At 61.6% G+C, this 17,429-nt stretch overlaps 2 protein-coding genes across 3 annotated transcripts in view; one reads left to right on the top strand and one right to left on the bottom strand.

The window, feature by feature from the left end:
- Positions 1 to 13,752, top strand: part of INPP5A (inositol polyphosphate-5-phosphatase A) — a 182,353-nt gene extending 168,601 nt beyond the window's left edge. For both annotated transcript variants that reach the window (XM_040624538.1, XM_008686002.2), the window contains exons 13-16: positions 8,606 to 8,717; positions 11,254 to 11,322; positions 12,116 to 12,202; positions 12,291 to 13,752. In XM_040624538.1, coding sequence (XP_040480472.1) covers positions 8,606 to 8,717; positions 11,254 to 11,322; positions 12,116 to 12,196 — 262 coding nt within the window. In that variant the 3' untranslated portion in view covers positions 12,197 to 12,202; positions 12,291 to 13,752. The remainder of the gene's footprint in view (positions 1 to 8,605; positions 8,718 to 11,253; positions 11,323 to 12,115; positions 12,203 to 12,290) is intronic.
- An 888-nt stretch (positions 13,753 to 14,640) lies between these two features.
- Positions 14,641 to 16,487, bottom strand: NKX6-2 (NK6 homeobox 2). Its single transcript, XM_040624291.1, has 4 exons — positions 16,085 to 16,487; positions 15,827 to 15,999; positions 15,327 to 15,574; positions 14,641 to 14,980 (listed from the first exon to the last, which is right to left on the bottom strand). The coding sequence occupies exons 1-4, from the start codon at positions 16,485 to 16,487 to the stop codon at positions 14,641 to 14,643; spliced, it is 1,164 nt and encodes a 387-aa protein (XP_040480225.1).
- Between the last annotated feature and the right edge of the window lie 942 nt (positions 16,488 to 17,429).

The raw sequence follows: 17,429 nt of genomic DNA, 5'->3' as shown, positions 1-17,429 counted from the left end.
CCCTTCCCACGACCTCTTGCCCTTTCCACAACCTGGAGACCGCAGCCAGCTGAGAGCAAAAAGCAGTTCTATTATCTCCTCTTTAAAAAAAAAAGTTTTTTTTTTAAGTATGCAAAATACTGTCTTTTCAGATTAGCACACTGGGGGCCCAAGAGAACCCTGGGTTCTGGGTCTTTCTGGGAACATCAGGACCTTTGGCGGTGTAGTGTGTTGGGGGTGGGTTCTGGGTTGTTTCCTCTTTCTTAGTCATGGAAGCTGAGCTGTGCTTTATACTCTGGTGTTTACAGAATGTTGAGGTCTACGGCGGTGACAGCCCGTCCCCTCGTGAGCAGCCCCCACAGGCGCCCAGGCTCTTAGAGGGCGTGGGGCAAGGAGAAGCCAGCAGAGGGTGGCCTTGGAAGCTGTGGCTGGGTCTGGGGCTCAGCCAGCCTTGGTCGCTGGGGCGGCCGTGCCAGGCATTCTGGGGAGGGCACCTTGAGGACACAGAGGTCCCATCACAGGACTCCTCCCCCACCCCTCGCTCCTGTTTTAGATCCTGGGTGGAAATTCTCATCACTTGGGCATGTTCCAGGAAACTTTGTAACACAGGCGTGGGAGTGTCTCAGGGTTCACTCCGCACCCTGTCGTCAGACAGAACGGCTCTGCTCCTGAACAAGCTTGAAAACCAGATGGGCTTTCCTGCACGCTCTGTGAGGGTCCCCACCGCAGTGCCACAGTTGAGCAGTCGCACGTGGGAATGCTGGCAGAGGACCCCACAGCCCACTGGACGTGGGACTTCCTGCTGCTCGTGGGCGTGGGCTGGTGCCCCTCTGACCTCAGGGTCCAGGCTCTGGCCAAGGGGGCCACACATGAGTTTTAAGGGGCCAGATAGGCAGGGACTGTGGGTCTGGGACAGCCAGGAACACAGCAGGACCAGAGGGGCATCCCCAGCGGTTCCCACCCGGGGGCTGACCAAGGGTGTCCCCCGCGGAGTCCCGACCTTGCCTCACAGGCAGTCACCTGCCATCAGGTGCACACCCAGATACACCTGGGACCCAGACTGGTTCTTAGGGTTTGTGAGACCTCCTCTTCCCGGGTGTGGTAGCCCAGATGTCCTGAACAGCAGCCCCTGTTCGAACAACTCGAGGATCTCTTTTTTGGACTTTGCTGAGCTGGAGAGGAGGAAGGAGGCCTGGGGGCCACCTCGGGCAGAGGCCATGACCCTGTGGACACATGGACCCTGCTCTGCTTCTCGAGTTTCTCTCAAATCCTGCTGCCTTGAAAGTCACTTGGGCAGAGCATGGAAGATGCCAGTGGGACGTGGTCAAGACCAGAGCCGAGGGGGCCTCGTGGTCAGTGCCCGGGGGTGGGGGGTGGTGAGCAGCAAGCCCGCCACCAGCACGGGCTACAGAGAAACCTGCCTGCCCACACCCGGACACGTCAAGAGTTTGGAAGGACAGGGCAGACCTCACACCCCCACATAGGGTGGTGGGGTCCTGGGCCGGTGGTCCCTGGACCGGTGGTTCCTGGCAAAGAAAGCACAGGGCTCCCTGGGACGGTGGCGGTAACCCACAGCCGTGAAACCTGGCCTGATCGTCTGGGGTCCTTTTCGCCCCCGGACAGGAGAAGGGGATGACTTGGTGCCACGTGGGAGGAACTTGACAGAGCTGCCTGTATGCGTTGGTCGTTGGGGTACCTCTTGCCACGTCCACCGGGACGCCTGGGGTGGGCTGTGTGCACGGCAGGGGGGTCACCCTGCCCTCCGCGAGGTCCAGGAGGTGTGGGGCGGGGCTGCTGAGCACAGACCTCCACGGGGATTGCCTGGCTCGGATGGTGGGAGCATGGCCCCCAGAGATGTGCCTGCCCCATCCTGGAACCTGTGAACGTCCTGCATGAAGTGGCCGAAGGGACTCACTGCAGGCTGCTGCCCTGGGCCGTCCAGGTCGCCCGGGAACCCCATGAGCCCGTTGGAGCAGAGCGCTCACTCTGGCTGGGGACAGGAGCTGTGACAGGAGGGGACACTGAGGTCTCACCACAGCCAGCTTCGCAGGTCCCGGTACCACTTGCCTGTTAAGTCGTCAAAACCTTTCCCTTTAATTAGGAAAAAAGGTCGTAGTTTCCCTAGATGTATGTGTGGGGGAGGGAAGGTGAAAGCTTTCTAACCAAACTAGCGGCTCTCAACCGCCAGAGCCCAGCTTCTGGTCAGAGATCCTGGTGAGCTGCCCGTGTCGCCCCCTCTCCCACTGCCCGGGTCACCCACCCCTCCCCTGCCACACAGGTCATTCCCTTCCCCCACTGCCTGGGTCACACCAGTCCCCCTCCTTTGGCTCTCTTGTATTTTTGAGACCATATTTGTGACCCGAGTCCACAGCCCCAGGGATGGCCTTGTGGGGTTTGGAGAGCCGCTCCGGGCTGTGGGAAGAGTAGAAGCAGCAGCAAAGTGCGGGAAAAGGACAGGTGGTGAGTGATGGTCAGGGGTTTGGTGCCTGCCAGATATTCTCAGACGGTACCGTAGAATAAGTGGTCAGGCGTGCTGTGCGCACGTGTGTGCACGTGTATGAGCTCACGTGCAACGTGTGTGCACGCGTGGGGGTGTATCCAGAGGGTTGCGTGCATGGGTATATTCATTCACTTGTGTGCACTGTGTAGACGTGCTTGTGAGCACGTAGGTGTGCGAGTGGGTTACTGGACACGTGTGTATAGTTCATGGGTTTGCACATGTGTATAGAATCCACACATGCGTGTATGCATGTGTGCGTGGGTTTGGGTGTACGTACATGGGTGTGTAGACGTGTGTATACAGAGTTGGTACACACACATGGTCTGCGTGCACGTATCTGGGTCTAGGAGTGTGGGCGTGGTGGGTGTGCGTGAGGTGTGTGTGTGCACATGGTGTGCACACGTGTCCATGCAGGTGTTTGCGTGTACCCGAGTGTGTACACGGGAGCGTGTTCATGTGCGAGATGTGCGTGCGTGTGGTGTGCATGCGTGTGGGTAGGAGTGTGCATGCTTGCAGACGTGTACGGGCACGTACTTGTGTACATGTTACCTAGGTGTGCGAACAGCCCAGAAGACCTCACCCTACGCGTTTCCAGTTAACGAGAACGGCTTTTCACTTCGCCAGCTGCACTGCGGCGGCCAAGAGGTCTAGACAAAGCACAGGCTGTGTGTTCCCCGCGGCCGCTGTGGCTCTCGGGTGTTTGTCAGGACACGCTTGTGCTCCCTGCACACTGCCAGCCTCCCAGTACTTTCTGGAAGCCTGTGAGGACTGAGTCTGGGGGGCCATGGCTGTCTCAGGCTGTCATGCGTCTGGTCTCGGGCGAGGCCTGTGTCTGCGTCAGTGCCTCAGACACGGAGCACGGGGCACGCCGTCCAAGGGCGTCTGCCTGTCCCGGGGGGCAGTGTGGGAACGCAGGGCACGCAGAGCCCCGGAGCACCCGTTTCTGTGCCTGCTGCTCCTGTTTTCAGAACCTTCCTTTACCCACGCCGCGAGTGCCTTGCACACAGATCACGCGGTTTCGGTCCCTCCGCGAAGGCCCCCTCCTGCAGCGCCGGGCAGAGCAAGCCGTTCCCCTGGGGCGGCCCTGCGGCCCCGCAACAACGGGTTTCAGTGCAGAGCATCGGCACAGCTGCACGCCCCGCAGCTTGGTTAGCGGATGGCCTTGTAAGGGGAGAGCCGTTCTTCACAGAGACATGGTTACTGTTCACCAACTAAGAGAACTTCACTCCTAATGGATTAGAACTACTGCCGTCATTTTGCTAGAAAAGGTGCCGATACTTCAGCCGTTTGTAGAGCCCTCAGCTCCCGTTCTTCTCCCCTGAGAGCACGGGGTGTGGAGCCCCTCCATCAGGGCCACCTACGGAAGAGACCGGTTGTGGGTGGCGGTCAAGAAGCAGGTGTCCCGCAGGCCTGGCTGCAGTGGGAGCAGGCAGGAGGGCCCACCCCTGCGCTCCGCCAGCAGGCCAGGGACAGCATCCCGCCAATCGAAGGCCGGTGATGCCAGGTGGGGTGTCCCTGTGCTTGTGAGGTGAACATGCCTCCGGCCGCTCGCCTGGAGCACAAGCTGCACCGTGGATCTGAAACCCTATCTGTGAGCTGCTAGTTCTCGACTGGTGGAGGGGCTCTCTCGCTCACGTGCACAACTGGTGACGTCACCACCCGGGCCTTCAGAGCGCCTGGGTTGTCCCAGATGTTGGCGGGTGTCAGACGGCACGTCCCTCAGGACCACTGCACAGAGGACTGTTGACCGTGGGACACTGTCAGCCACATGGGGCCCATACACGTCTTCCAAAGCTCTGGGTTTTCCTTGAAATTTCCAATTTTGTCATTGACAACAAATACCCTTGGATACTTTCCTGGAGAGGAAAAATGGCTTATGTCGTCGCTTCCTGAGAAAACTCCTGTCTGACGCCCATGTCTGAGTGACAACAGTCTCTGCCTTTCTAGCAAAACAAAGATACTCCATGAAAATGAGCCAACACGAGCACACGGCCGAGCGCACCATGCGTGTCCCACCTCATTCCTCTGCATCTCGAAACAGCAGGCCTCCTAGTCCGGAGTCAGTACAGTGACCGTCGACTTCTTCGTGTGAGCACTCTGAGGCTGTGCGATGCCCGCCACCATCACCTGCACCGCATGCCATTGCTTCCGCCCGTCCGCACCCCTTCACCGTGAGAGTGGCACATGGCGTGTTGGGGTGGTCACGAATGTGCCTTCCAGACCCGCCTGGAAGGGTGTCAGGGACGCCCGGGGCTCTACACGCCACACGCCAAGACTAGCCAGAACCAGAAGGAGCCGGAACGCGCACCGGTGGCGGGAGGGGTCCTCGCTCCTGAAGGGGAGGACCACACGGTGGCGGATGGCCGCGAACTGCGAAAATCACAGTGTGCCCGGGGGAGCCACGCACAGGGTGTGGATGCCACGTACTCGCATTTATGGGCAGGTCGCGGCACTGGGCTCACGACCCTTGACTCTCCACGCAGTGGCAGGAGGGCTGGCAGGGTTCGTGGGGGTCGTGTAGGGGGCACGTGGGCCCTGCCCCATGTGTGTGACCCTTGAGGTAAAGTGGATTGAGAGAATTGGAAAACATGAAAGGCCTGGATCTAGTCCTCAAAACTTTTCAAAGTAATTTCCTCGTTCAGGGGAAGTTGAATGGGAAGAAGTACCGTCACAGCTTCCCGGAGGCAGACAAACTCTCCACAGCGGAAGGAGACGTTTTTACTGAACGAACTGATTACAGAACAGGAGGAAGTCGTGGCCTTGGAGAAGGACGGAAGTGTGTGTCGGTCCAGAGGAAGTGTGCAGGCTGGCGGCAGGAGGCAACTGTCTCGGTGGCTGCATTTCACCGTAAATTAAGGATGAAGAGACTCTTTTCAAGCTGCTTTCTGGGCCTTAGTTACGCTTTAACCATCTGTAGATTCCTGTCTGGAAGAGCGCGTAGAGTTGTGAAGCTAGGACAAGAAAGTGCGCAGTCTGCCGTCTGCCGGGCCTGGCGGTTGGGAAGGAGCCAGGATGTCTGTCTGTCCCGCTGGTCACTGGGCCCCGATTGGACGTGGCCCACGTAGGTGCGCGGGGTGGGCACCGGCGGGTGAGCACGGCCAGAGGCGAGGCACTTGGGAAAGCCAGCCGCAGGGCGAAGGGGCGGTGCCCAGCAGCCGGGTCTCTGTGTGCCGCCGCCCCTGGACGCTCTCCTGGGCAGTCTTTGCTGCAAACTCCTCCACCAGATAGCTCAGTGTTGCCATGGTTCCTGCTTGTTTTCCTCGACTGTCTTTTTGTTTCTTTCCCTCTCTTTTCCAGAAATATCCGTAATGGCCAGTATTTTTGAAACCGAGTATTTGGGCACGCCAGGGTCCTGAGCTGCACCTGCTGTGATGGGCCCGTGTCTGCACCAGTGTGCCCTGTACCGTGTCTGCGGCCACTCACACGCACGCTGTCCCCAGGCAGGGCTCCGAGGAGGGGCTTCTGTCCCACAGCCTCCCTGAGGCGCGCCGGGCAGCACCCTCACCCCACCTGGGAGGGCGGGTGCAGAATGTGCTAGTCTGGCTGTGGTTTACCGTCAGTTTCCTCCTGCGCCTGGCGTCCCCACCCGCGGCCGGCCCTGGAGATTCAGGCTGGCAAACACAGCCGGGCTTTGTGCCTTCCTGGCCATGTTGTCGGGCTCGGGGCCGGTGGAGACTCCACCCGCCTGTCCCGCCGTCTCAGATGGAGTTCTGAGCCTGGTTGACAGGGCCGGCCGCCCGGCCACGGCAAAGGGGCCGCTGCCCACATCCTGAGGGAAGGAGCTCGAGGGGCAGGGAGGAAGGGAGGGCCGCGTGCTTGAGGACAGGTGGGCGATTGTTAGCTTTATCACCAGCGGATACGGTGGCTGTCCATCACTGTGGGGGCACGGGCAAGGCACTTGTCCTGTGTCCCCACCCCGCCAGGGTTTGCTTTCAGATAAGTGCGTGCGCGGCAGGTACGGTATTAATCACCCTCCACTCTGGGGGTGCGTGGGCCGCAGACCGGCAGCATCGGGCCCGGCGTCCTGTGCTCCGCCGACTGGGGCGCGCGTCAGCTGTCGGAGGAAGGACGGGGTGCCGCCCGGCCCCCTCCCTCCCTGGGCCTGTCTGGACCAGCACCGTTCCAGTGTGCTCCCTTCTCTGGGACCAGGGGCCACAGGGCAGTGTCCCCAACAGCAGGACCCCTCTGGGGGTCAGCTGCTTTCTGCTTTGGAGTCACCTGTGTTCACACTGGACTGTGGCAGCCGGGGACTCACCCCAGTGCCACCGTGTGAGTTGCGACCACCTGTCCAATGCCAGCGTGGACAGGGCGGGAGCTCCGTGTTGCCCCTCTGACAGATTTATTTCGAAGTCGCCTTTTGTGTCTGGCACCAACCCAGGCCCGAGGTCTAAACACTGAGCTTTGGCCCTGGGTACATCCTCGTGGTCTGTGGGCGCCATGTGCGACCCTGGATAAGACCCCAAGACCAGCTGGGGCCCGCAAAGGGGTCTCCTGTTGTCTTGGCAACACCAGGGGCATCACTGAGCGTCAAGGGTGCCAAGTGTGTGGCGTTCATCCCATTTCCGGACTGTATCTCAGCCTCGTGCTTTTAAGCCTTGGCCGACTCGCCGTCTCCTGGCAGAGAGCCCCCACCGCAACTGCTGCCCGCTCACCCAGCCTCGGCGTGTCCCGGGCGCCTGCGAGGTCGTGTGTGCGAGGCGAGCGGCCGCGGCCGGGCAGTGTTGCTCCCCCACGGTCACAGCTGAGCCAGGCACCCTGCATGGGCGGAGTGGGGGCAGATGGCCGGCTCGCCACGTTTCCTGCAGGGAGTTTCTGGGGCAGTCCGTGTTCCGTGCTCTCTACACGCATGATGCTGTTGGAACTGTGCGGGTTTTGTTTTTAAGTATATTTGCTGCTTTGGGTCTTTAATCAAGTGAAGCAGTGACTTGAGGGGCTGGGGTCCTTGGCCACTGTTTCTGGTGAAAGTGTGGGGGACCCCTGGTGGGATGAGGCAAGGCCGGGACCCGTTAGCTCAGGGCAGAAGCATGTTCTGCGAGGCCTGATGGTCACGGCAGGACAGGGGTCTTGAGGTCACAGAACAGAGGGACGGGCCAGAGAGCTCAGCAGACAAGGGGCGGCCGCAGGAGAAGCCCCTCTGTCCTGAAGATAAGCTAATTCACAGCTTAGATCATGTGGTACTTTGGAATTAACCTAAAAACAGATTTTTAAAAGGAGAAGTTTAGACTCTAAGATGGCCATGCAAGATGCACCACAGATACAGACACGTCACACTGGTGTGGACACAGCAGACACAGTGACACGTCTCCCCAAAGCCAGCGCGCTCCAAGTTCATCTGTCCCTACTTCAGTCAGCCCCAATCAGAACACCCCCGGGGCCCAGAGGCAGGATTGTTCCAGGGGGTCAGGGAACGAGGAAGCCGCCGTGGGCCGAGGAACACGCGGGGGAGCGGCTGGCGGCACCCCACATGCTTCTCGCCCGTGTTCGTGTCGCTTGTCCACTGGTGGGTCGGCTGTGGTGGCTCCATTCCCAAGAGGCCGTCTCTCCCGGTGGCTGAGCCGGGTCAGGGCATGGGGACGGGGCACCCGTGTGGCCAGAGCAGCGAGTCAGGGATGCTCACAGGCTGTGCCACAGTGATGAGCCCGTGGCCTGGGCACCAGGCATGGGGGCGGGGCATGGGGACGGGGCCTGCGCCCACATCGTACCCCAGCTTCCAGAGGCAGGAGGGGACGTCTGCGTGGGGGTCCCACAGCGGCACCCCTGCATTCACAGGCAGCTCAGGCCATGCGCTGGACAGCCCCTGGGATGCAGGTGGGGAAGGAGGCCCATCCTCCTGTCTTCCCCGTGCAGGTTTTCACTGTCCTCCGACCTCGTCCAAAACTAAAACCACAGAGTCCTAGATGATACCGTTGGTTTGTCCCAAGCCCGTTACAGCTAAAATTCAAGGGAGAACTTAAATCGCTTGTTTGGCTTTGTGTTCTGGATACTTCTCTACACGGGTTCTTTCCCTGCGTGGCACTGGCCACTCCGTGTGCATGGGAAGAACCACACGGGCTTCCCCGGGGCTCGGGGGACAGTGGGAGGTGGGGCAGAGCCGGCAGCTGACCAGGCGCCCTTGTGTCCCCCCAGCTACCCGTACAGCGAGGACTCCGGCCAGGGCCGGCAGTACATGAACACTCGGTGCCCCGCGTGGTGCGACCGCGTCCTCATGTCCCCGTCCGCCAGGGAGCTGATTCTGAAGGTAAGTGCCAGAGTCCCCCAGGACCAGCCGCACACACGCGGCCTCCGGGTTGGGCCCTGACGCCGTCCTACAATGGGTCCTCAGCCACTTGAAACCCAGCACCGGCCCCGGGGGCCCCTGTGACGTCCGATGTCTTTCTGAACCCACAGCAGGCATACGCGGTCGTCAGTGCCTTCAGAGTCATTACCGTTCATTGTGTCCTCGGGAGTTAAACGTGCTCTCGTCCACGAAAGCGCTTGTAAGCTGTAAAGCGGGTGGACGCGTCGGTCCTTGTCCCCGAGTTGTCGGTAAAGAGCCTGATTCACATCTGGGCTTGACGCGGTCCAACGAACGGGGACCTTCAGGAGGTGGAGGTGGCACCTGCTGGGGGTTGGGACACTCGGGTGTTCCAGAATTTTCAGTGCCCACATTTTAATACAAAAGGCGTGTTTTCAAAAGAATCAATACCTGGATTGGTTTTGTCAACCCCATCAGTGAGAAATCACACGCAAGTGCATTGATTGGGCCGGGGTGGCGGGGGTGGGCATGGACTGGTGCTCAGTGTCCAGAGCAGACGTGGGCATTCGGGGGGCCGTCCCCAACCTAAGCTCTGTCTTAGGTTCCAGTTGCACCCCCCCCCAACTAGGACCCCTTGACTGGGCCCTGGGCCGCACCTTGAGTCCTCACCCGGGGACTTGAAGCACACTGGGCAAGAGGGGTCACAGCCAGGAGGGCAGAGCCCCCCACATGCTGCCCCAGGCTCATAGTACACCCTGCCACGCACACACCCTGTGCCCTGTACTCACTGGGCCCCTGCTGACCTTTTCAGTGAGGGCCCAGCCCTCCGTGCTCTTCCCGGAGCCCAGAGCACTGTGAGTACGTGGGGAGGAAGTCAGTGGGGGGCCTGGGCTGGGGGAAGGGGCTTCACTGGGTCTACAGCAAGCTTGCTGCATCGGGGCCTCGGTACTCCTCCCCCTGTGCTGTGAGCAGGGCCTGCCCCTGCCTGTGACACCCTCGCACCCAGGGCCCATCGCTCAGGACAGCCGCTGGGGCTGCTTCCCCACGGGGCCTTCCTGACGGACGCTGCACTGGATGTCGGCCACGAGTGCACAGACCCGGGGAGAGCCTGCCCGCGCCCGGCCTTGGACGTAGTCCTGCTCTCTCTGCTGGGCTTGCTTGCTGGCGCTCTGGAGACGGCCGTGTGTGGTTGCACGTTGCCTCGAACGCCTGCCGTGCGCCGGGTGCATGGCCACAGCCAGATCGGGGGCCTCGGGGATGGAGAAGGGACAGTGTCGTCTCCCAGGGAAAGCACCCACGCCCAAGGAAACTGCATTTTGCAGGAAACACTTGAGTGCTTGTTGCTGAGTGCCTGCGGACTCTGCCCTGGGGGCGTAGGCCGTCCCCCATAGACTGTTTCATGTTCACTCATGTCCTGGAGCTTGGACGCTTCGGCCCTGGTGGGGCCAGAGCTGGGGGGGAGGGTCCCCCAGGCCCTCCTCGGGGCTGCCCCGCGGCAGCGGGCGTTACAGTCAGAGCAGACGCGCCTCGTGAGCGTCCCCTCGGCCTCATCCATCATGCTATGCTCGGTTACCTCGTCATCATGTTCCGTTCTGCTTCCCCGGCCCTGAAACACCGGAGCTGGCGGGCTGGCGGCCCTGCCTGGGAGCTGCGGTGATGAATGCACTGCTGTAATTTGTTTATCTGTCTCAAGATTATGCAGTTGGAAATCCACAATTTTATGCTGCCTTTGTAAATTACCACGCTGCGTTTGATGAATGTCCCCCACTTCCGCGAGGCAGCGTTGCGATCGTGAAGGATGGGAAGTGCTCACGCATACGGTGCAGAAGGTTATGTTTTTATACTTTCTGGCAGGCGACCATGCTGGAAAGTAAATCTGACCTTAAGCTTCCTACTGCATTAAAGATAATTCAGTTTTAACTTTATAGTCTCGATGCTTCAGCTGCGGATATAAAAATCCGGCCCAGCCGGAGCTGACTGACTGCCAGGAACAAACCTTCACAGTCGCCCCCAAAACGCAGGCGTCTGCTGGCCCGCAGAGGTGGAGGCGGCCCGGCGGGAGGGGCCGGTGTGCGGGGCAGCTAATTAATGTGTGCGGAGCGCTGGGTGCGGCAGCGCGGGCTCCGCGGCGTCTGCTCTCGGTGGGACACGGTTCTGGGCTAATAGAACCGGCTCTCCAAGCAAGTGTAAACAGGGAAGACGGGTCCAGATGCACCGCTCGGGTGGGGGGAGGCGGGGGCTCCTGAGAGGAAGGGCAATGAGCGCGGCCGTGAGCACAGGCCCTCTGCCAGGGGCACGTGCCAGAGGAGAGCTTGGGGGACCCCACCCCGACTCCCGTCCGGAAGAAGGAAGAACCAGGGGCTTGGGCTCCCAGGGCTTCCAGAATGTTCTGCCTGCTGGCCGGCCACTGCCTCTGAGGGTCCAACCAGAGACCTGCGGGAGGTGGCAGGGGTGGGTAGCGCGTAGCCCGGGCTCCCTCCCTGAGGAAGCCCCCGCCACTCCCCCCTTCCCACTCGGGTCTCTCTGTTTGCTTTCCCAGTCGGAGAGCGAGGAGAAGGTTGTCACCTACGACCACATCGGGCCCAACGTCTGCATGGGAGACCACAAGGTGATGTGCCCTCGCCGTGTGGTGCAGGGCCGGCCCCGGGGGGCTGGACGGCGGGGGGCGGCAGGCCGGGCTCCTGGTCCTCAGCCGGCCCACCCAGCACTTGCCAAGCTGGTCCGCGTTTACTTAATTGTAATAAAATACCAGAAGGTAGGTGGATACTTAGGTAGGTAAGAAGGCAGGAAAGACTAGTTGCAGAATAAAATACAGAATTTTACTATTTATAACAAAATACTGTCTACAGGCAGTGATTCCGAAGGTCATTTTTCTGGTGTGCATTTGGGATACCGTGACGGCCTTCTCATGGCAGTGAGCGCAGGTGCCGTCCTTCAGCGAGAGACGCTGAGTGCTGGTGCAGGGACGCACGTTATCCGTGTGAGCATCCCTAACCCCGGAGCCCCGCGGTCTCACTGAGGGTGGTGCTGGCCGTGTCTTACCTTCAGCCAAATCGGAGACATCCGCGCTGTCCCGTGCGCAAGGCCTCCTGGCCGTGACCACTGGGCACATCGTCCTGACGCGCGGCCCCCCACAATGGCGCCCAGGGGGAGCAGACCCAGGACAGCACTCTGTCCTCCCCCGTGTCCGCCGGGGTTTACTCAGCAGTCTACGTGAGTTTGTACCTGGAAATGACGCCCTTTACAAAACTCAAGTGTGTGGTCACCGGGGTCTCGCGCTGATGCTCGCACAGGGCAGGGGGACGCAGTTTGTGCGGCTGGGGGAGGGTGGGGATCCGGAGTCGGGGGTCAGGGCCGGCTCGTGGCCATGGGTTCTGACGCCCTCTCTTCTCCCGCTGCAGCCCGTGTTCCTGGCCTTCCGCATCGCGCCCGGGGCAGGTAAACCTCACGCCCGTGTGCACAAGTGTTGTGTCGTGCAGTGACGTGTGGTAAATATGACTCCTTCCCTTGGCTTCACCTTTCCTCAGCTTTTCCTGGTGTGTTTGTTCCTTTAACGAGTGACCGATTCCACGGCAGGGAAGCGATGGCAGCGACACCAGAGGGCCCTTCGCGAGACCTCCCTGTAGCGCGAGGAGCAGGTGGAAGTCCCATCCATTGAAACACGTCCTCCTAGCAGCTGCATCGACAAACCCGCCCGAGCGCCACCCGCTAGACGGCCGGCCCCACACTTCGCTTCAGCCTCCGGACCGTTCCGGAAAAGCCTCACATACCTCACTGTCTTGTCTGTTCATGTGACATTAAGTAGAAATACTGGGTTTTTGTAATAAGTCACCGTCCTGTTGCCAAAACTTTATAGACAGGAGAGGGAGTCTGTAATTCAGACTTCAGAGTTTCACTTTTTAGTAATTGTCAGCGTGGGAAGAGCTTCTCCGGCGAGGAAAGCCTGCAGGTGTCACACGTCCCCGTCTGCCAGCTGGAGGTGTGCCCGGGGGTGAGGCGGCGGGCAGGGGCTCTTTGCGACTCAGGCAGTGTGGCTACTGTGAGGAGAGCAGGGGGCCCTCGTCTTCGCCTCTGGCGGCTCCCCTTCCGTGTTATTTACTCTACTGCCGTGTTACATGGTTTTTGAATCACACTGCAGCTGCTTTCCATTTTTATATATATAAATATATATAAATATATACTTTTTAAAAATAATTTATAAATCTTACCAAAACTTATGCTAAATATACTTTCCAGGATGACTGCTTGCGAGGGTCCTGTCGGCAGGTAGGAATGGAGTCTAGGAGTTCAGGGACGTGCCCATCCGCACAGACCCATCCGGCCTCGCGGCCTCGCGGTGCCGTCCCGGGTGGACGTCGACCACAGCACATCTACACTTGTGATCTTACTCCTATGCCTTTTTTTCTGTGTAATATTAAGAACTGAATGTGAAGTTTATAGCTAGCTCGGGTGTACCTTTTACGAATTTTGTAAACTGTTTGGTCTGTCTTTGGTTACTGTTCTATGGTGCCAGGTATTCTCCATAAAACCATAATATCATGGGAGAAACAATAGGCTTGTCTGCTTCAGGTAGAAACTGCTTCTAACATGGGCTGTACATAGACACATTCAGAGAAACCGAACTGGGCGAGTCTTGGCCGCGCCGCCGCGCCCAGCCTACACGATAACCCGCTGCGACCATCTCCCCTAGCACGAAGCACGGCATTAAAAGGTCATTGCAGAGCCTGTGGATGACACACAGCGTGGGTCTTACTGATCCGCTCTAGAACACTACACAACCCTGGACGGGGCGACGGCCTCAGACGCTCGCGTTCACGTAAATCACTACCATTGCAAGTGACTGGTGTCCGATCGCCGAGTCTGCTCCTGACAGCGCGGTCGGGTCAGTGCTGTGGCCGCTCCGCTCTGCCCACATGCCCCACGGCAGGCCCGCCCCACACGCTTCTGTGTAACGGGGTTTCAGCTGTTGGTCACCGTGGAGGCCTCTAGAAATGACCGCTCCCGTTCCTAAGCAATAAAATTGATCATGGTGAAAACAGTCCTGCGTCTGCTTTGTTTCTCTGCCTTCCCGGCCCCCTCTCCTTTGAAATGCAAAGTGACGGAGGGCGCTCCTTTGTGGGCTGTTCCTCAGATCAGGCTCGAGAGAAATCCCAGAAAGTCATTCTATCAGACTCTGCTGCACAAAACCACACCGCTCCTTAAGGGCAGGAAAATAATCTTTTGGGTTTCTTACTGTAGCGGTAACTAATGGGAATTACCCCTCAGCATTTAAAGACAGGGTTATAAAGATGCATGGCCTTCCTCAAAACTTCAAAACTGGAGATTCCTTTGCTCTTAACTTGAGCTGAGAGAACGGTTCCCTCACAGAAATAAAATAGGTTTGAATATCGCTCCGTTAAAAAGACCAGCCAGTGGTTCAAAGGAAATGTCTGTTTTTTAAAACTGATGGTGCAGCCACGTGGCCCAGAACAGAAAACTTCAGCCTTTTCCGTTTCTCCGTAACATTTTCAAAAATGTCTTCAAGGAGAAACCTTATAGTAATGTAATCACTTCTGTTTAATTTTTTTTAATTAAAACTCAAGACTTGTGCCCAGTAGAATGCAGCCACGCCGAGCAGCAGCCAGAGTGTGGAGCAGAGCTGCTGCCCTGCGCCCGGTGCGGGCCGCCCAGGGCCTGGCCGTGTGGGAGCGGGTGCGAGCTGTCCCTCAGAGGGCGGCCGGATCACTCGGGATTTCTTTTTGGCGCCCCAGTCCGAATCAAATAGTGATTTCTGCCGATCAAAGACTATGGAACCGGGATGCAGACGAGCTTAAAATCTCTGAGCGGCGCGCTTAGCGCCCTCGGAAACCTCCAGCTGCGAAGGCATTTTAAGATCTGCGTAATCAGATCAAACACGTCGGCGCTAGCCACGGAGCCCGGTGGCAGCTTAGGACTCGTCCCGTCCCGCCCCGGGTTTCCGAAGAGGGATGCGCGGGTGGATGCTCACCTGCCGCCGACCTCTGCCACTGAGCCGGCCCCGCAGCCCTGGGCAGGGCGCAGGTGGGAGGGGGCGCCGCACCTGGCGCCGCGCGCACACCTGCTGGCGCCGCGCCCCGCGCAGGCTGCTTTTCCGTCCGCGGCCCAGTCCGGCTCCGCTCGGCGCTCGCTGGCGTCGCGGCTCCTCCGGCACTCCCGGGGCGGCCGAAGGGGTCTCGGGGCCGGGGTCGCCCTTCCCCGCGCCGGGCCCTCGCTGTCCCCTCGCTCCTGCGAGCTGCCGCCGCCCGGGCCTGGGCACAGGCGGGTCGGGGTCGCACCGCGCGCCTCGCCGCCAGTCCGGCCCCGCGGGGACGAAGACTGCGGGGGCGGCGGGGGGGAGCGGGGGGAACCGGGTTTTCGAGAAGGAAGACACACGCGGTGCAGCCTCCGGAGCCGGGGCTCCGCCGGGGACGTGTTAAATAATTTATTGATTATACAAAGTGATTCCGCCCGGGACGCGCGGCCCCGAGCCCTCCCGAGCCCGCGCCGGCCGCTTTATAACTTATTCTGTAAAAATATATATACACACGGGCGGGCTGCGGCTGAAGGGGCGCCGGCCCGCCCCACCCTGGTTGCTCCGGCCGCGCCCGCGCTCACGAGGCGTCCCCCGCGCCGCCGCACGGGCTGACCAGCGCCAAGTTCGCGGCTTTGTGCTTCTGGAGCAACCGCGTGATCTTCTCGTCGTCCGAGTTGGGGTCCAGGGGGCGGTTGTACTCGTCGTCGTCCTCCGCGTCCGAGCCGCCCACCTTCAGCTTCTCGGCGTCCGAGTCCTGCTTCTTCTTGGCGGACGCCATCTCGGCCGCGTGCCGCTTGCGCCACTTGGTCCTGCGGTTCTGGAACCACACCTGCGGCGGAGGGGGGCCGTCAGACGGCGCCGCGGCAGCGCCCGACCCGGGCAACGCGAGACCCCGCAGCCCGCGTGGACGTGCGGGGAGCACGGCAGCCAGCACCCCGGCCTGGCCCGGGAGTAGCCGCGCCCCCGGGGGCTGCGCCCGGGGCGGGCTGACGGCCGAGCGCACACCGTTCGCCGGACGCGGGCGCCAAGTAGGCATCGCGCAGCGGGGCCCGCGGGAGGCCTCCCCGCGCCAGCCGCTCACCTTGACCTGGCTCTCGGTCATGCCCAGGGAGTAGGCGAGGCGCGCGCGCTCGGGGCCCGCCAGGTACTTGGTCTGCTCGAAGGTCTTCTCCAGCGCGAAGATCTGCTGGCCCGAGAAGGTCGGCCGTGAGTGCTTCTTCTTGCCGTCCTTGTCCAGGACCCCGCCGGCCTGGGCTGCAAAGGAGGGCGGGTGAGCTTGGCCGGCCGCCCCGCGCCCCTCACCCCAGGCCCCGCGGCGCTCCCTGCGCGCGCCACCTACCCGGGCCGGCCAGGCGCGGGTCCCTCCAGGGCGAGCCCTGCACCACGCCGGGCCAGAAGATGGGCGGGCGCCCGGGCAGCTCGGCCAGCGGCTTGGGATAGCCGCGCGCCACGGCCGCGGGCCCGAAGTAGACGCCGGCCGACGAGGCGAGCCCGTTGAGACGGGGCAGGCCGCCCAGGAGGCCGCCGCCCGCCGCGCCCACCGGCCGCCCCAGGATGTCGCTGATGCCGTGAGGGGTGCCGAGCGGCAGCTGCGCGCCCAGGCCGCCCAGCGCGGGCGCCTTGAAGCCGGCCGGACCCTGCAGCGCGTACGGGAACAGCGACGTCTTCATCTCGGCCATGTTGTGCAGGGCGGCGAGCGGCGCGCTGCTCAGCACGAACGCGCCCGGGCGGTTAGCGTCCATGGGCGCCGCCGCCGCCGGCCCGGGCGCCCATCCGGGCCCCGCCGCCGCCGCCGCCGCCCGCGCCCTCCGGCCCAGGAAGTTTGCGCGCGGCCCGGGCGCCGGCTTCGCAGCGGGCGCTCAGGGCGCCGGCGCCGAGCCCGGGAGGCGCGAGCGCTGTCCCGCGCGGGCTGGGCGGCGGCCGCGGGGTCAGCGGGGCGGCGGGGGGCGGCGTGGCGGCCCGGGGCTGATCGGGAGCGGCGCGCCGCGCGGGCCGGACGCGCTGATAACCGCGGGGGCCCCCGCGCGGCGCGCGCGCTGATTGGCTGCGGGCGCCCGCGGCCCGGCCATTGGCCAGCGCCCCGCCGGTCTGCGCGCCCCCGCCGGCCGCGCACTCCATGAAGGGCCCATTAGCGAGGCAGGTGCCTCCCCGGCTGTAAATTTGCCCCCTGATTTATCTCCCCCGGGACGAAATAAATCCCGTTGGATGGGAGTTTAGTTAGGCAAAGGTTTTAATGGGAAATCAGGAAAAAATACGAGAACATATTTTATTGCACGAAAGAATGCAGATTTGAGGATCCGCTCCGCACGCTCTGTGCGCCCCATTCGGTGAAGAGCCCCAGGTGCGCGGGCGCGGGGAGCCAGCCGGCACCGTCGTGGGGCACGGCCAGGGCCTCCAACCCCGCCCCCGCGGCTTCCAGGCCGCCCAGGGCTCAGATGTCAAGGAGTACCGCGAACATTTTGGGGTAACGTTCTTTGTGACGCAGACGGGCTGGGGACTCTGGACCTCGTAGTCCACGGTAGTCCACGCGCCGAAGGGCCAGGGCGAATCTGCCCTGTTTTCTCCAACACACTGCTGGCGCGGTGGCGAGACCCGTCCCGGCGCCACGCGCGAGGCCAGCGACTCGCGGGCGCTGCCAGGCGGGCAGTTCCCTGTCCCCTCCCAGCCCGCGGCACTGCCCTCTG

Source organism: Ursus maritimus, unplaced genomic scaffold (genome assembly GCF_017311325.1).
Source record: "Ursus maritimus isolate PB19 unplaced genomic scaffold, ASM1731132v1 scaffold_7, whole genome shotgun sequence".
In the NCBI taxonomy this organism is placed as follows: domain Eukaryota; kingdom Metazoa; phylum Chordata; class Mammalia; order Carnivora; family Ursidae; genus Ursus; species Ursus maritimus.
The sequence above is the reverse complement of the archived record's forward strand: the minus strand, read 5'-3'. Positions and strand labels throughout refer to the sequence as shown.

Excerpts from the sequence above, each read along its gene's own strand:
- NKX6-2 (XM_040624291.1), bottom strand. The coding sequence starts at position 16,487 with ATGGACGCTAACCGCCCGGGCGCGTTCGTGCTGAGCAGCGCGCCGCTC. Across the intron at positions 16,000-16,084 it reads CCCGCGCCTGGCCGGCCCGG|CCCAGGCCGGCGGGGTCCTG; the intron begins GTAGGTGGCGCG and ends CCTCCTTTGCAG. Across the intron at positions 15,575-15,826 it reads TGACCGAGAGCCAGGTCAAG|GTGTGGTTCCAGAACCGCAG; the intron begins GTGAGCGGCTGG and ends CCTCCGCCGCAG.